Here is a 13,781-nt window from a genome sequence, read left to right as displayed (position 1 = left end):
TATTATGGAGAAAGAATTTCACAAAGATGAGGCGAACAGCTGGGTTGCGCCTCTCCCCTTCAAGGTACCCCAGCTTCTTCTGCCTAACAATCGCGATCAGGCACTGTCACGCCTCGCATCACTGCGGCGCACATTAGATAGAAAGCCCGAAATGAAGGAACAGTTCATTGCCTTCATGGAAAAGGTTTTCGAGAGTAACCATGCTGAATTAGCACCTCCACTCAAAGAAAAAGAGTGCTGGTATCTCCCGATTTTTGGAGTTTATCACCCCCAGAAACCTAGTCAAATAAGAGTAGTTTTCGACTCCAGCGCTCAGCACTGTGGCATCTCACTCAACAACGTTCTGCTCACGGGTCCAGACCTAAACAACACCCTCCTTGGCGTGCTGATTCGCTTTAGGAAGAGCTCGTAGCAGTAACCGCAGACATCCAACAGATGTTCAATTGCTTTGTGGTGAGAGAGGACCATAGGAACTATCTGAGGTTCTTCTAGTATCACGACAACAACATGTCAAAGGACATCACTGAATACAGGATGTGGGTCCACGTTTTTGGTAACAGCCCCTCCCCTGCAGTCTCCATCTATGGGCTCAGAAGTGCAGCCAAAGAGGGAGAACACGAGCATGGAAAAGACACAAGACAGTTTGTGGAGAGACATTTTTATGTTGATGACGGCCTCATATCCTTACCTTCAGAAGCAGAAGCCATCAACCTGCTGAAGCGAACTCAAGCTTCATTAGCACAGTCCAACCTGAGGCTGCACAAAATTGCCTCAAACAGTGTAGCAGTGATGAAGGCCTTTCCAGCTGAGGATCTCGCCAAGGGCATTAAAGACTTAGACCTCAGCGACGAAACCATGCCAGCCCAGCTAAGCCTTGGTTTACGCTGGGAAATTGAATCTGACACCTTCACCTTTGCAGTGTCTGTAGGTGACAAGTCATTTACACGCCGTGGAGTGCTGTCAACGGTCAACTCGCTCTTTGACCCTCTCGGCATGGTGGCGCCCGTGACTATTCAGGGAAGAGCCCTACTACGAGAACTCTGCACAGACACGAGCGACTGGGACTCTCCACTCCCCGAAGGCAGGTTAACAGAATGGGAGACATGGAGAAAGTTTCTCAAAAATCTTCATATCCTACGCACCTACTCACCAGACACACTCTCCAAATCCAAACACACCGAGTTGTGTGTCTTCTCAGATGCGCCCGAGAAAGCTATTGGCGCGGTAACCTACCTGAGATCCCTGGATGATGAGGGCCAAAGCAACGTGGGATTTGTCCTGGGAAAGGCGAAGTTGACACCCCGGCCAGAGCCCACCATACCACGCCTGGAGTTATGTGCTGCAGTATTAGCGGTGGAGATGGCGGATCTCATCCTGGATGAGATAGATTTCAAGCTTGATGCAGTGAAATTCTACTGTGACAGCAAAGTTGTGCTCAGTTACATCTCCAATGAGTCAAAGAGATTCTTCATATATGTACACAACCGAGTTCAGCGAATAAGACAATCAACATGCCCCGACCAGTGGCACTATATGCCCACAGAGCTGAATCCAGCTGACCTCGCCACCAGGTCAGTGCCTGCCTCCCAGCTCTCCAATACAATGTGGTTTACCGGGCCAGCTTTCTTACACAAACCTGACCAAGCTGACCATACGGCACAAGAATCATTCAAGCTCGTCAGCCCAGATCTAGATGTGGAGGTCCGTCCTCATGTGATCAGCTTAATGACCCACACCCAAGAGAGCCTACTTACCGGTGAGCGCTTTGAACGCTTTTCAACCTGGCGATCGCTCGTTAGAGCCATAGCTTTCTTAATCCATGTGGCTCGCTCTCACAAGTCCGATCCTGGCAGCTCGTCAAACAAATGCAGAGGTTGGCACTGGTGCAGGAAGCCTCGTTCCCCAGACGAGTTGGCTGCAGCTGAGAACATTATTATCAGGTCAGTTCAAGTTCAGGCTTACTCTGAGGAGTACAGAGCACTTGCTGAAAAAAGAACCATTTCCAAGACCAGTTCACTGTGGAAACTGAATCCAGTTTTGAATGACGGCCTCATCAGAATTGGAGGATGGCTGACGCATGCAGAACTGAGCTTGCAAGAAAGGAGTCCTGTTGTCCTGCCACGTCAAAGCCACATCACAACATTGCTCACAAGACACCACCATGAACTGATAGAACACCAGGGCCGCCAGTTCACTGAGTGAGCCATTCGAGCAGCCGGCTTGTGGATTGGCAGCGGCAAACGGTTGATTGGATCTGTCTTACAACAATGCGTCACATGCAGAAAGCTCAGCTGGAGAACGGAGGAGCAGAAGATGGCTGATCTGCTTCCGGAATGACTTAGTTCATCGCCACCATTTTCATACGTCGGCCTGGATGTTTTTGGCCCTTGGACTATCACTACTCGCCGCACCAGAGGAGGCACCGCTCATAGCAAACGCTGGGCTATGCTATTCACTTGTATGAGCACAAGAGCTGTGCATATAGAAGTGATCGAGTCCATGGACACGTCCAGCTGCATTAATGCAGTACGAAGATTCTTCGCCATCTGTGGGCCAGAAAAGCAGTTAAGATCCGACTGTGGAACAAATTTCATTGGAGCCTGTCGAGAGCTAGAGTTAGGGAATGAACACAACCAAAGGCCAAGCATCCTGACATACCTAAGTCAGCAAGGTTGCACATGGGAATTTAATCCTCCACATGCTTCACACATGGGTGGTGCGTGGGAGCGCATGATTGGAGTGTCGCGGCGCATTCTGGACTCAATGTTGCGACAGAACAGACCACCTCAGCTGACGCACGAAGTGCTGTGCACCTTCATGGCTGACGTGTCAGCAATCATTGTGAGGCCCCTTGTTCCCGTTTCTTCCGATCCAGATTCACCATTCCTTTTGACTCCAAACATGTTACTCACAGAAGGGCTGTGTACACACTCCTCCTGGAGACTTCACTGACAAAGACCTCCTGAAGAGCCAGTGGAGAAGAGTACAAGCCTTGGCCAGTAAGTTCTGAAGCTGCCGGCGCACCGAGTACCTTCCCACTTTGCAAAGCCGGCGGAAGTGGAACGAGGCTCGTCGGAGTCTCCGAGAAGGTGACATCGTCTTACTGAAAGAAAGCCAAGTATCCTGCAATGAGTGGCCTATGGGTCGTGTCACCTCTGTCTTCCCCAGCAAAGACGACAGGGTGCGAAAGATAGAGGTGAAGGCCACTGTTCAAGGGACGGTCAAAAAGTTCTTCAGACCCATCTCAGAGGTTGTACTCCTCTTACCTAAGGAGGACTGAGCGTTATTGATTCCACAGTTCTGTATGTTTTATAAGTAGTGGTATCTAATAGACGCCAGGCGGGGAGTGTTCTGCCTTATAATTGCAGGAGTTTCGTTTTGTTGCCGCCAGTAGGTGGCAGTAAATGGAAATGGCCAGTAGGGTCACTCAACAGGAAGTAGTATAGTGATAGCAAACAAAGAGGTCACATCAGCCTGGAGCGTGCTGCAAGTTAATCCGCTGTAATCTTACATTGTTACGCCTTCGAAAGCATTGCCTGTGAGTTGAATGGTTTCATTACATATTCATGTTTAGATGTTAGTTATATCTCATGTATGTAACAAGGTGCATTTCTTTCTTTTTTCTTTCTCCGTTTTACTCCAACCCAATGCAACTGATTTGTATTGTTTCATTGACCTCATGCAAGTGTGGCATTATTTGCCGGTGTGACACCGGAGCTTGGACGCTACATCCTGACTCCCATGTCGTTATTGAAAGGAGTTTGGTTGGCTGCCTAACTGCGTACAGACACATACACGTAGGGAGGACAGCACACTTATTATTACTCAGAGTTGTAATCCAATAGCTCTTTTTTTTTTAAAAGCTACCACTCCCAACCTGACAAGTAGTAGGAAGCTACCAACTTAACTGCTAAAATAATTTTGCAATGTTGTCATCAACCTGAACACTTCCCAGTAAAAATATAACTTATCAGTCAATCTCCTGGGGCGTTGCAAGTGGGGAATCAAGACATCAAGACCCAGTGTAGTCCTCAGGTGAAGTGGGACAGAGGCCAAGAGATAACTGAAGCAGGGTGTATGACGCACTTCAGTCCCCATTTTGAGTAATATATTCTGTCCTTATTTTTGTATAGTTCCATGTCCACATTTATAATGGAAACTGCTTATGCAAACTTCTTAGGGGGAAAATTGGCTTGCGCCCCCTTTGGGGCTATATCTTCGCTGGGGTGTTATTTTTAGCACCCCGAAAAAGTTAGAACCCCCGCACCTGAAATTCAATGGTAGCGCCCCAAGCAGGAGGCGGGGCACTACTGGAAGCGCTCCCCCTCCTTCTTGGGGTGCTACCATTGAATATTGCAGCACTACGTGCAGCAGTGGCACGTAGCGCCATGGTACTGGAGGCCTCCCTCCCCTGATTAAAGGGGCGGGGCCAGCGCAGCGCGCACCATGGCCCTGCTGGACCACCGGGGAGCGGGGTGCCGGCAAAAGAGCCCGGCACTCAAGAGGAGTGCCGGGCTGCTCGATCGTGGTCGGCACACCGCAGCAGGAGGCCAGAGGGGGCAGGCGGCCCAAAAAAAATGGCTGCCCAGCACCTGCCCTTTAATTATCGCCGACCCGGCCGCAAAAACGCCACCGTGATCCTGTCGGACATAGCGTCCGGCGGTAGTTGCGTACGGCGATTGCTACTGGCTATCGCCGCCGCTAACCTCACGCTGAATTTCGCAGGAGGCGTTATTGGCACCGCACCCGGGCGCAAGTTGCTTTGCACCCCGTTAGTGCCCCCTTTGGCAAACCAACAGAATTTTTCCTCCTTATATCATGATGTAATTATATTCTCTTGCAACAGCACCTCCACTGGGGGCATGTTTAATTACTACATGGCAAGTTTACATAGGCAATTTTCATTATAAACGTGGACATAGGGATTTATATAGGAATGAGTTGACAGGATGTGCGTGCAGATTTAAGGTTTTAAATATATTAAAACAGATAACAAGAATCCCATTAAAAAATTAAACAATAAAATGTCTATTCTTATCACAGAGTTACTAGCAGAGTATTGCAAATTGGTAGGAAATGGTTTAGAAGCTTACTCCTCTGTAAGGAGTTTGGGGGCTCAATTTGGAATACTTGGCTGGAGCTTTGCTGTCCACTTTTCCTGCAAATGTTTTGGTTCCTCCAGATTGATACAGCCAAGCCCCCTCCCCACTTCAACTTGGCTCACTGGCCTGCACCAATTTTTTCCCAGCTCACTTCCTGAGTGCCTCCTTACTGATCTGCCCATCTCAAATGCTTCTTGCCCCACCTACTTACCCTCCAATCCTTAGTGCTTACTGGCCCACCCTTTGCCTGCCCATGCCCTGAGTGCTTCCAACCTGGCTGTTGCCTGATTTCGTGGCATCCTAGCCCTTCCCAAGGGACGAGGTGGCCATACTTTAATCATGTCACTCCTTTTCGACCTGCTTTACATCTAAAAACATCTTCACAGCCTATTTATCTGTACCTTCTCTGCAGTGTCTCTTGCATATTTTCTCCCTGTAACATATTCCACTATGTATAATACCTTGAATGTACATTCTGTAAATAATATTTACTTTAATATAATTTCTCTTTCTGTTTTAAAGCACAGACATAGTTCTCACTGTCTAAGGGTGCCAGAGATTGCTTCTGACAACCATGTTCAGTTTACTTAATCACCGCTGTCAGTTTATTGCTGAATCTGCTGGAGAATTATTGGCTAAAATATAATAAGGATTTATCATTCCAGTTATATCAATTCTATTTGACTTTCCAATGTCTTTCATTGGGAAGATGCTAAGATTCCCAGGACAATAACTACTGAACATTAAAAACTGCTTCAACTATAAATCATAGCTGGAAGGTGCAATCCTTTTTCAAAAGGACCTTCTGTTGATATTCATTCAAATTATACAAATAGCAAGTTGCCTAGTTTAATGGATATAATGTATGCTTTACATGCAAGCCCAACGAACAACAGGATAATCCATACTTATTGCATCTACGTATAATAAGATATTCTGTGTTGAAAAATGAGTGACCAGGCCAATTCTCATGTCATAACCCCTTAAACATCAGTGTGATAAGTTGCCCAATCATAGGCCATTTCAAGATTATATGCCAATTTCCAGCGTGAGTTCATCACAAATAAGTGTGAGAATATGCTGATGAGTGTTATTTATTGATTTCCAAGACTTACTATGGTGTTCCAATAATCACAAATTGAGAACACGTTATTCTTCTCCAATTATAGGCATAATGCCCTCGCTCAGCTGGTCTTTTTTATTTAAATTTATAATTGCTGGATTTCTGCTGAGTTTGGGAATGCTGCTGTTATGCTTCGGAATAGGGAATTCCAAATAAACATTAATTGAAAAATGATAATGTGATGAGCAGAGTGACTGAAGATCAGCCTTCTCTCAAGGCGCTTCACAGATGAAAATTTGACACCGAGCCACATAAGGAGAAATTAGGGCAGGTGACCAAAAGCTTGGTCAAAGCGGTAGGTTTTAAGGAGCAACAACAGAAATTCTAGACTACTTATTTCTTACAACAATCCAAATCAACCTACATCAAAAAAAGCTCAGTGGCAAATGTTCTATCACTATAGTTTACAAGAGACACTCTACTGAGCAGATGGTTACCTTGTGGACCGTGTGTTAAAACATTCCTATTGAAGTGATCTGAAAACTTATGACATAAAGTAGTCTTTCCACATTTATTGAACTTTACTCTTGATTTGACTGGATTCCCAAGCCTGATTTACAATTGTCAAGGTTGGAAGAATAGTCTTCAAATGCATCAACCTGTGTAAGCACTAGCAAATAAATCAATTATACTTAGAAAAGCTAATTCCAAGATCTCCCGTTCCGTGCTGGGAGCTTCAGGGGTCGGAGAATCAGGGGCATTTCCAACCAGTGCCACATTCAATAAATTATATGATTCTCTACATACCAAGTTACTCCTCACACCTGACCAACCCTACTATACCTCTTAACGCTGTGATTTTTATTCTCTTCTAATTTCCATTCTTTTCCTGAAAGTAGTGGCTCGTGCTGAAATACAGTTCAACACATGGCGATGGCTCTATGGTACCTCATCCAACTAGCAATTCATTATCTGCACAGGAGTTTCAGTTGGCTATTTGACCCTTTGGGCCATCACAACCAAGCGTAATTATGTTATCAGGCATCCAACCATGCATGCTTCCAGCAGCGATCACTGCTCATCAATCGGGAGCAGGAAACTCTGACCAATTTCCCTGTTTTTGGCTTAGGCCCCTCCCCTCAAAATTAGAAGCATAATAGCATTCTGCAACTCAGTATAGAATTACATACACAGAATATACAGCACAGAAACAGGCCATTCAGCCCAACTAGTCTGTGCTGGTGTTTATACTCCACACGTGTCTCCCATTCCATCAACCTTATCTCAGCTTTTCAACATATCTTTCTATTCCCTTTTCTCTCATGTACTCGTCTAGTTTCCTTTTAAAAGCATCTAAGCTATTTGTCTCAACCACTTCCTGTGGTAGCAAGCTCCACATTCAATAGACAGCACTGAATCTGGGATCACCATGGTTTAAGCTGCAGAAAACACTACGTGATACAAATACCCATTTAGCCAAGGAGGAAATTTTCCCTTTTCAAGGTGTTTATGCCACATAGTGCTCCTACTGTTTTTAATCATAATATTTTGTTTCCAAACTTTAAAAAATAATTTGTTGCAATTATACTCATCACATTACTTGTCTCTGAATAAAACTAAGAAATTAGTCATGCTTCTTAGTCCTCCTGTTTCTGTTTCAATTTCTGTTGAAAACATATGCATGTGGATTCTAGGCAAGGAAAGAATTGGGCTCTGCTGCAAAGGCCTCTACGGTTGATTAGCCAGTATTCACCTTCTTAGGCTTGTACATAAAGAATGGCCAATAGGAATATAATGGCCAATAGGAATAGAGGGACCACATCCCACAGAACTGTAGTCACGTATTTATTAACTCCTTGAAGAGAGAAGGACAAAAAAAGTGCAAAAGTGCAAAACACACCCGAGACCCATTTACAGAACATAACTCAGTCTTCCTGCAGCTACTGGGTTAGTATCAGTCGCAGTTTATTTTCTATAAAACACAATCCCTTGTGTTTCCACTGTTTACCTCACTGCTCTCAAGTTGACCACTCTATTCATACCCTGCAGCAGTTCTGAACTAACAGGAATGCTGATGCGGTTGACCACCAATAAACTGGCTATAAAAGGATTGGAAACAAGATACTGAACTATGAATATATCTCTTTGGTGAAGGTTAAACTATACTCAAACACTGCTGTTTGTCTCCTCTTTCCATTTTATTATCATACTGTGTTTCTTAGCCTTGCACTGCTTATATAACAAATTAAATTAGCGACAGTTAATCCTGCTTAGACGTGGTGTAGTCCCTTCTGGCAAGTCACTTTGATGTGGAAAAGCGGTTTGTAATTGTGGTTTGAAAAGACCTTATTTTCTAGAAATCAGTGTACCAAAACAGAGCATTCAATTTACATGCCATAAAAAGCATGACTGAAACAAATTCCAACACTGCTCGACTGTCTGACGCCACAGAAAGAAGCAGAAGATGGTAAAATGTAAGGAGACAAGTCAAAAAATCAAGTCCCCCCACTTCAGAATTTTATGTGAAACACTATTAATGGCCCATCATTTTTCAGAGAAAATACAAACAAGGACAAGGACTTCCACTGAAAGTTCACAACTTACAGGGACATTTTCATCAGGGATTTCTAGGCTGCAAATCAAAAACTCCCCAAGCAATCATACAATTTCCTCAACATTAGCCAACATGCTGGCCAATTTCAGTTCTGCCGTGTGCTTTAGTATTCATGCGTTTTGGAATTGATCATGCCTTGATGCTAAAATAGAACTTACATTACTTTCCTTCTACACCAAGCTGCCTCCATTGAGCCGATACATTTTTATCAATGGAGTTAGACATGATATATAACTAGATGCAAATAATCCATTATGAGACAATGGGTTTAATAGTAAAAAGCCCAGTATATACATGAAACATTTATTTGAAGAACCAGTAAAATACTACAGTACAAGGCAATCTTAGTATTTTCCTCATTCCAAATGAATCTAAGTCAGTGGCACTCAGGAAGTGTAGGGTACTCCTGCCAGTTGAAAGGCAAGATTGCAAGTCCATATAGACCTACCAAATTGTAGATTATTTTACTGAAAAATAAAAAATAATTAATGAAATATGACTAATTACGCAAAAAGTCTGGAGTGGTATTCTTAAAATTAGCCCGAGGTGTTGCCATAGGCTGAGTGTGATGACATTCTGATATCATCGTAAGGCTCTCTACCAGAGGTAAAAAACTGATTCAACTATTATGGCAATTTTTGTTTGAAAATAGCAGTCTAGTGTAAATATGCTGTGCAATAGAAAACGTTCTCTAGATTTATGTACTGACCCAGTTCTATTAAATAACAGAAGACGACTCCTTGGCATCCACACAATAAAGTTTGAGTCCCACTTCTGATTCACAGGAAGGGGAATTAAAAAGATGGAAGAGCAAAATCCTGTGCATGTGAAATTGTAAAAACCATCTAGTTTGGAAAATAGGGTGGGGACTAGGGGCTGTTGGATCCTCACATCAGGGAGGAGAATTTGAGATAACACATCCTTCCTGTAAGGAAGCAAAATCAGTTCAGGACCATCTAATAACAGGATATCAGAGAATTAAGAGGTCAGGAAGAGTTAGCAATGTCAGTTTTACGCTTTCTTTTTCCAGAACTCAAGAAAATCAAGGCAAATAGAAGGAATGCATATAAAAGTCTGTGCTCTTAAGAGAACAATAGCTCACTAACCATCCATGTTGAACTGTGTCTAAGTCTGGATCAGAAATTTTGAAACTATCATTCAATATTGCAAAAAGAATCATCTAAATGCAGCATCAACATCTGAGAGTAGCTTAGGCACATTGACCACTGTACGACCTACGCCGGCCAGCTGTTGGGCTATCAGGGTGACTAACCGTTCCTGACACCAATGGTACGTCAAGATAAAGAAACCATAAACATGTCCCTCTTTACTTTTCCACACAGCTGAATACTATGGCGGTGTTTGTCTAGAGGAAATAAGATTGATTGTTGACAGGAGCTAACATGGTTACAAACTGCAATCACACTTGAGTGAATTTAATACAAGACCAGAATCTCGGTATTTCAATTATAGGTTTTTGTTTCTTTTATGCATATTTCTTCAGAGTGTCTATTGACATCCCAGTCAGCCAAATCAGTTGGAGGCGGGGTGTGACTAGTCTATTTCACAGCAAACAAAGTCTATTTACTCAGCAGAGTCTATTTAAACAGTGCACTACAGCAAACAGTCTACAGGGTTTATTTAAACAGTGCACTACAGCAGTCTAGAGTCTATTTAAAAGGAGACTGTACGAACTAGAGGAAACATGACCAAAATTACAGCAACTTCTGATAAAAGCAGGGTGATTTCTCCAACAAAAAACAATGAGTGGAGGATAGTTACATACAAATTATGCGTATTAAATGAATCCCAGTCACTCACAGCAGTGCAGTCTTCAGGCACGATTGATAGGACAATTATTCAATCATCTCCATTCTGGCTGGGAACAGTGGTGTCCGTCTATGCAACCATATTTCTTATACCCACTTCTCTTATTCCTTTATAATTTCTTGTGGTGGTAGGTTTTCAGTAAATTACTTTCATTTTAGACCAATAGAAACTCTACTGAATACTATGCACAATGCAGATGTTTTTTAATCTCCTCAAATATTCACAACTTGAGCATTGTAATGGCAGGGTTACAAATTCTCATTAATAATGATGAAGTATGAAATCTACATTTGCAAACAGACACTGAAGAACAAGTGGGACAACAGAAAGCAAAGAGACCCGTCCACGATTAGATAAATACAAACAGCTGCAGATTGAGAAATGAAATTAACTTTTTCAGAAGTTGCAGACTTCAGGCATCAAACATTTCACTCTGATGCTCCCAAATTTTTAAATAAAGATTTAGTGAAAGATCTGTTTTGCTCTGAAACTTTTCTGAAGCACTCACTCCAAAGTAAATTAATGCATTGAAGTAGGAGGGTATTAGAAAACAGTAACATGCACTGTGGGCTGGGTATGCCGGGTAGTGACATGGGCCTCATAAACACAAATTGAGTAGTTATTGCAAGTCAACAGAAGATCGTGTATTCTTTATCAACTTCTCAGCTTTTTTTTTTTAATTTCCTTATCTCCTCCAATATACGCTCTGATTTTCTCCCCTTGTCTGCCCACTCCTGAAGATGATGACACATGCTGGTACAGTTTTGGTACCACACCCAAATGGCCATTCTTCATGCGTGAGCCTGCGCAGTAAATGTTGGGACCTCACTGACTGTGAGCATGTGAGCGATAACGCAGCTGAATCAGACTCAATGTACTCGATATTAAACCCACTTAACCCTACGGTCAGGAAAGTGTCGATAAGGGGTTAAAATCCTAAAAGTCAAAATCCTGCCTCCAAGCCAGAATTTCTTTTTGATATTACTAAGAGCACCCTCCGTCGTATCATTTAGGAATAGTGTAAACAATAGAGAAATCCAAACAGATGCCTGTAGAACTTCACTATCCACTGATACTCAACCAGGGCACTTTTTCTTAAATCATCAACACTATCCTTTCGATTGCTACACTAATTTTTAATCCAATTAGTCGGTTTGCCATTAATTCCACAAATCTTCATCGTTCTGTTAAGCCTTACATGTGGAACTATTTTGAATACCATCTGAAAATCCAATTCGATTATATCCAGTGGACTGCCTTCATCAAACAATCCCACTACGTCCGCAAAGAATTGTAGCACAGTTGTGGGGCATGACCATCTGCTTGTAAATCTCTGCTAATTATCTATTATAGTCTCTATGCTATTTAGATAACAATTGATTGTATTCTGTAAAATGTTAAGTATCTTTGTCACTAAAGAGGTTAGTTGAATTGTTCTATAGTTTCAAGTTCATACATCACTCCTATTCCTGTCTTGGGAATTCCATATGGTAAATGTAGATGAATTTTTATTCTGTACCTAACCCAAATCAATAGATGAGCAGAAATTCCATGAAAGAAAAGAAAGAACTTGCATTTATATAGCGCCTTTTATGACCTTAGGATGCCCCAAAGCGCTTCACAGCCAATTAAGTACTTTTGAAGAGTTTTTGAATTGTAGTCACTGTTGTAATGTTGAGATACTGACAATAGGTGTCAAAAGTGGAAAATAAATTCTACAACTTTGTGAGCAAAATAATTCTTCAATCTTTACTCCCTTTAAAAAATGCACGAAACATGCACATGGTCAGCAATAAACTTTTTTTTTGGGGTGGGGGTGGGGGGGGGGGGGAAGTCGTGATGCTTATTAGAACAGTTTTCCCTATTACTCACCTGCTCATAATTGAATGTGTCTAACATTCCAAGTATAAGTGTTTGAATTTCTCCAAGTTTTCCTTTTCCATACATTGGATCCTGCGAATTACAGATATGAAACAACAGTTATTGTAAACATCCTGTCAACTGCAGAAGAATTCTAACTCGTCAAATTCTTACATCTCTAGAAGTAGGTATAACAGCTCAGATTTAATCTAAAAATTGTTCAGCCTTCATTTTCATCTTTTTTTAGCTCTTTCAGCCTCATAACTTACAATAACTTGCATTTATATAGAGCCTTTAACTTAGCAACTGTCCCAAGGTGTTGCACAGAGCTGAAAACAAATTTTGGGAAGGTGACTGAAGTGATAGATTTTTTAGGAGGCTTTTGAAGATTAGGATGAGTTGTATTTTATGTAGTTTGGAGACTCAGGAAATTGGCGAGGAAAGCTTGTAGAAATTGAGCTTGAAACCGATGATGGGATCGACAAGAGGTTCAGCAGCAGTGGGACTGAAGTAAGGATAATGTTAGAGAAGTAGAAATACACAATATTTTGTGATGGGTGAGATATTGGGTTTAAAACTGAGCTAGGTTCAATGACTGCATACAGCAGGGTTCAGCGTAGGTGAGTAGCAGGGCAGGGGAAATTAATCAGGGACTTGGGTGTAGAGTTTTCTGTGCGCCAATATTAAGTTGCAGAATGTTTTACCTCATCCAGGACTTGATGTCAAACAGTTGTGGACCCAAAGGGGATGACAGAGAGTCTACAGCCAACCTACTCAGAGGCCTCTACATATGCTTTCTCAAATCAGCTGCATGGAGGAGTGGAAGGTCACTTGGTATTAGAATTCCCAATTATCTTAACAATATGGCTAAGATCAGGAACTTAGTTCAGCAGAGAATCAAACTTGTACTCTACTGCTCTGTGACACTGAATTTGTGCTCCAATATGCTGCATTGCCCCACACTGGCCCCCAACGTTCTTTCCACTTTTGATAGAATCAGAGTTTAAATTGCTAACACAATAGAACTAATGAAAAATACAACTTCGTTTGTAGCCCCGTAGTATTAATTTTTGATTTGTTTTTGCTCATATCACATTAGCTAGTGGAAACAATAACAACTTGCATTTATATAGCGACTTTAAAGTAGTAAAACGTCCCAAGGTGCTTCACAAGAGCATTATCAAACAAAATTTGACACTGAGCCATATAAGGAGATATAAGGATAGGTGACCAAAAGCTTGGTCAAAGAGGTAGGTTTTAAGGAGGTTTTAAATAATAGCGAAAAGGAAACAGCTTATGTGGAATAAAAAGT

General features: G+C 42.3%; 1 protein-coding gene across 11 annotated transcripts in view; it reads right to left on the bottom strand.

Moving 5' to 3' along the window:
• Window positions 1–13,781, bottom strand: part of vps8 (VPS8 subunit of CORVET complex) — a 957,961-nt gene that overhangs the window by 429,356 nt on the left and 514,824 nt on the right. For 10 of the 11 annotated variants that reach the window (XM_085985669.1, XM_085985662.1, XM_085985667.1 and 7 more), the window contains one exon: window positions 12,482–12,562. The exons of the other annotated variant lie outside the window; for it this stretch is intronic. In XM_085985669.1, the coding sequence (XP_085841795.1) occupies window positions 12,482–12,562 (81 nt within the window). The remainder of the gene's footprint in view (window positions 1–12,481; window positions 12,563–13,781) is intronic. 11 annotated transcript variants of the gene reach the window in all.

The sequence above is a fragment of the Somniosus microcephalus genome, chromosome 4 (assembly GCF_052327205.1).
Source record: "Somniosus microcephalus isolate GS21.2 chromosome 4, FLI_Smic_1.0, whole genome shotgun sequence".
In the NCBI taxonomy this organism is placed as follows: Eukaryota; Metazoa; Chordata; class Chondrichthyes; order Squaliformes; family Somniosidae; genus Somniosus; species Somniosus microcephalus.
The sequence above is the reverse complement of the archived record's forward strand: the minus strand, read 5'-3'. Positions and strand labels throughout refer to the sequence as shown.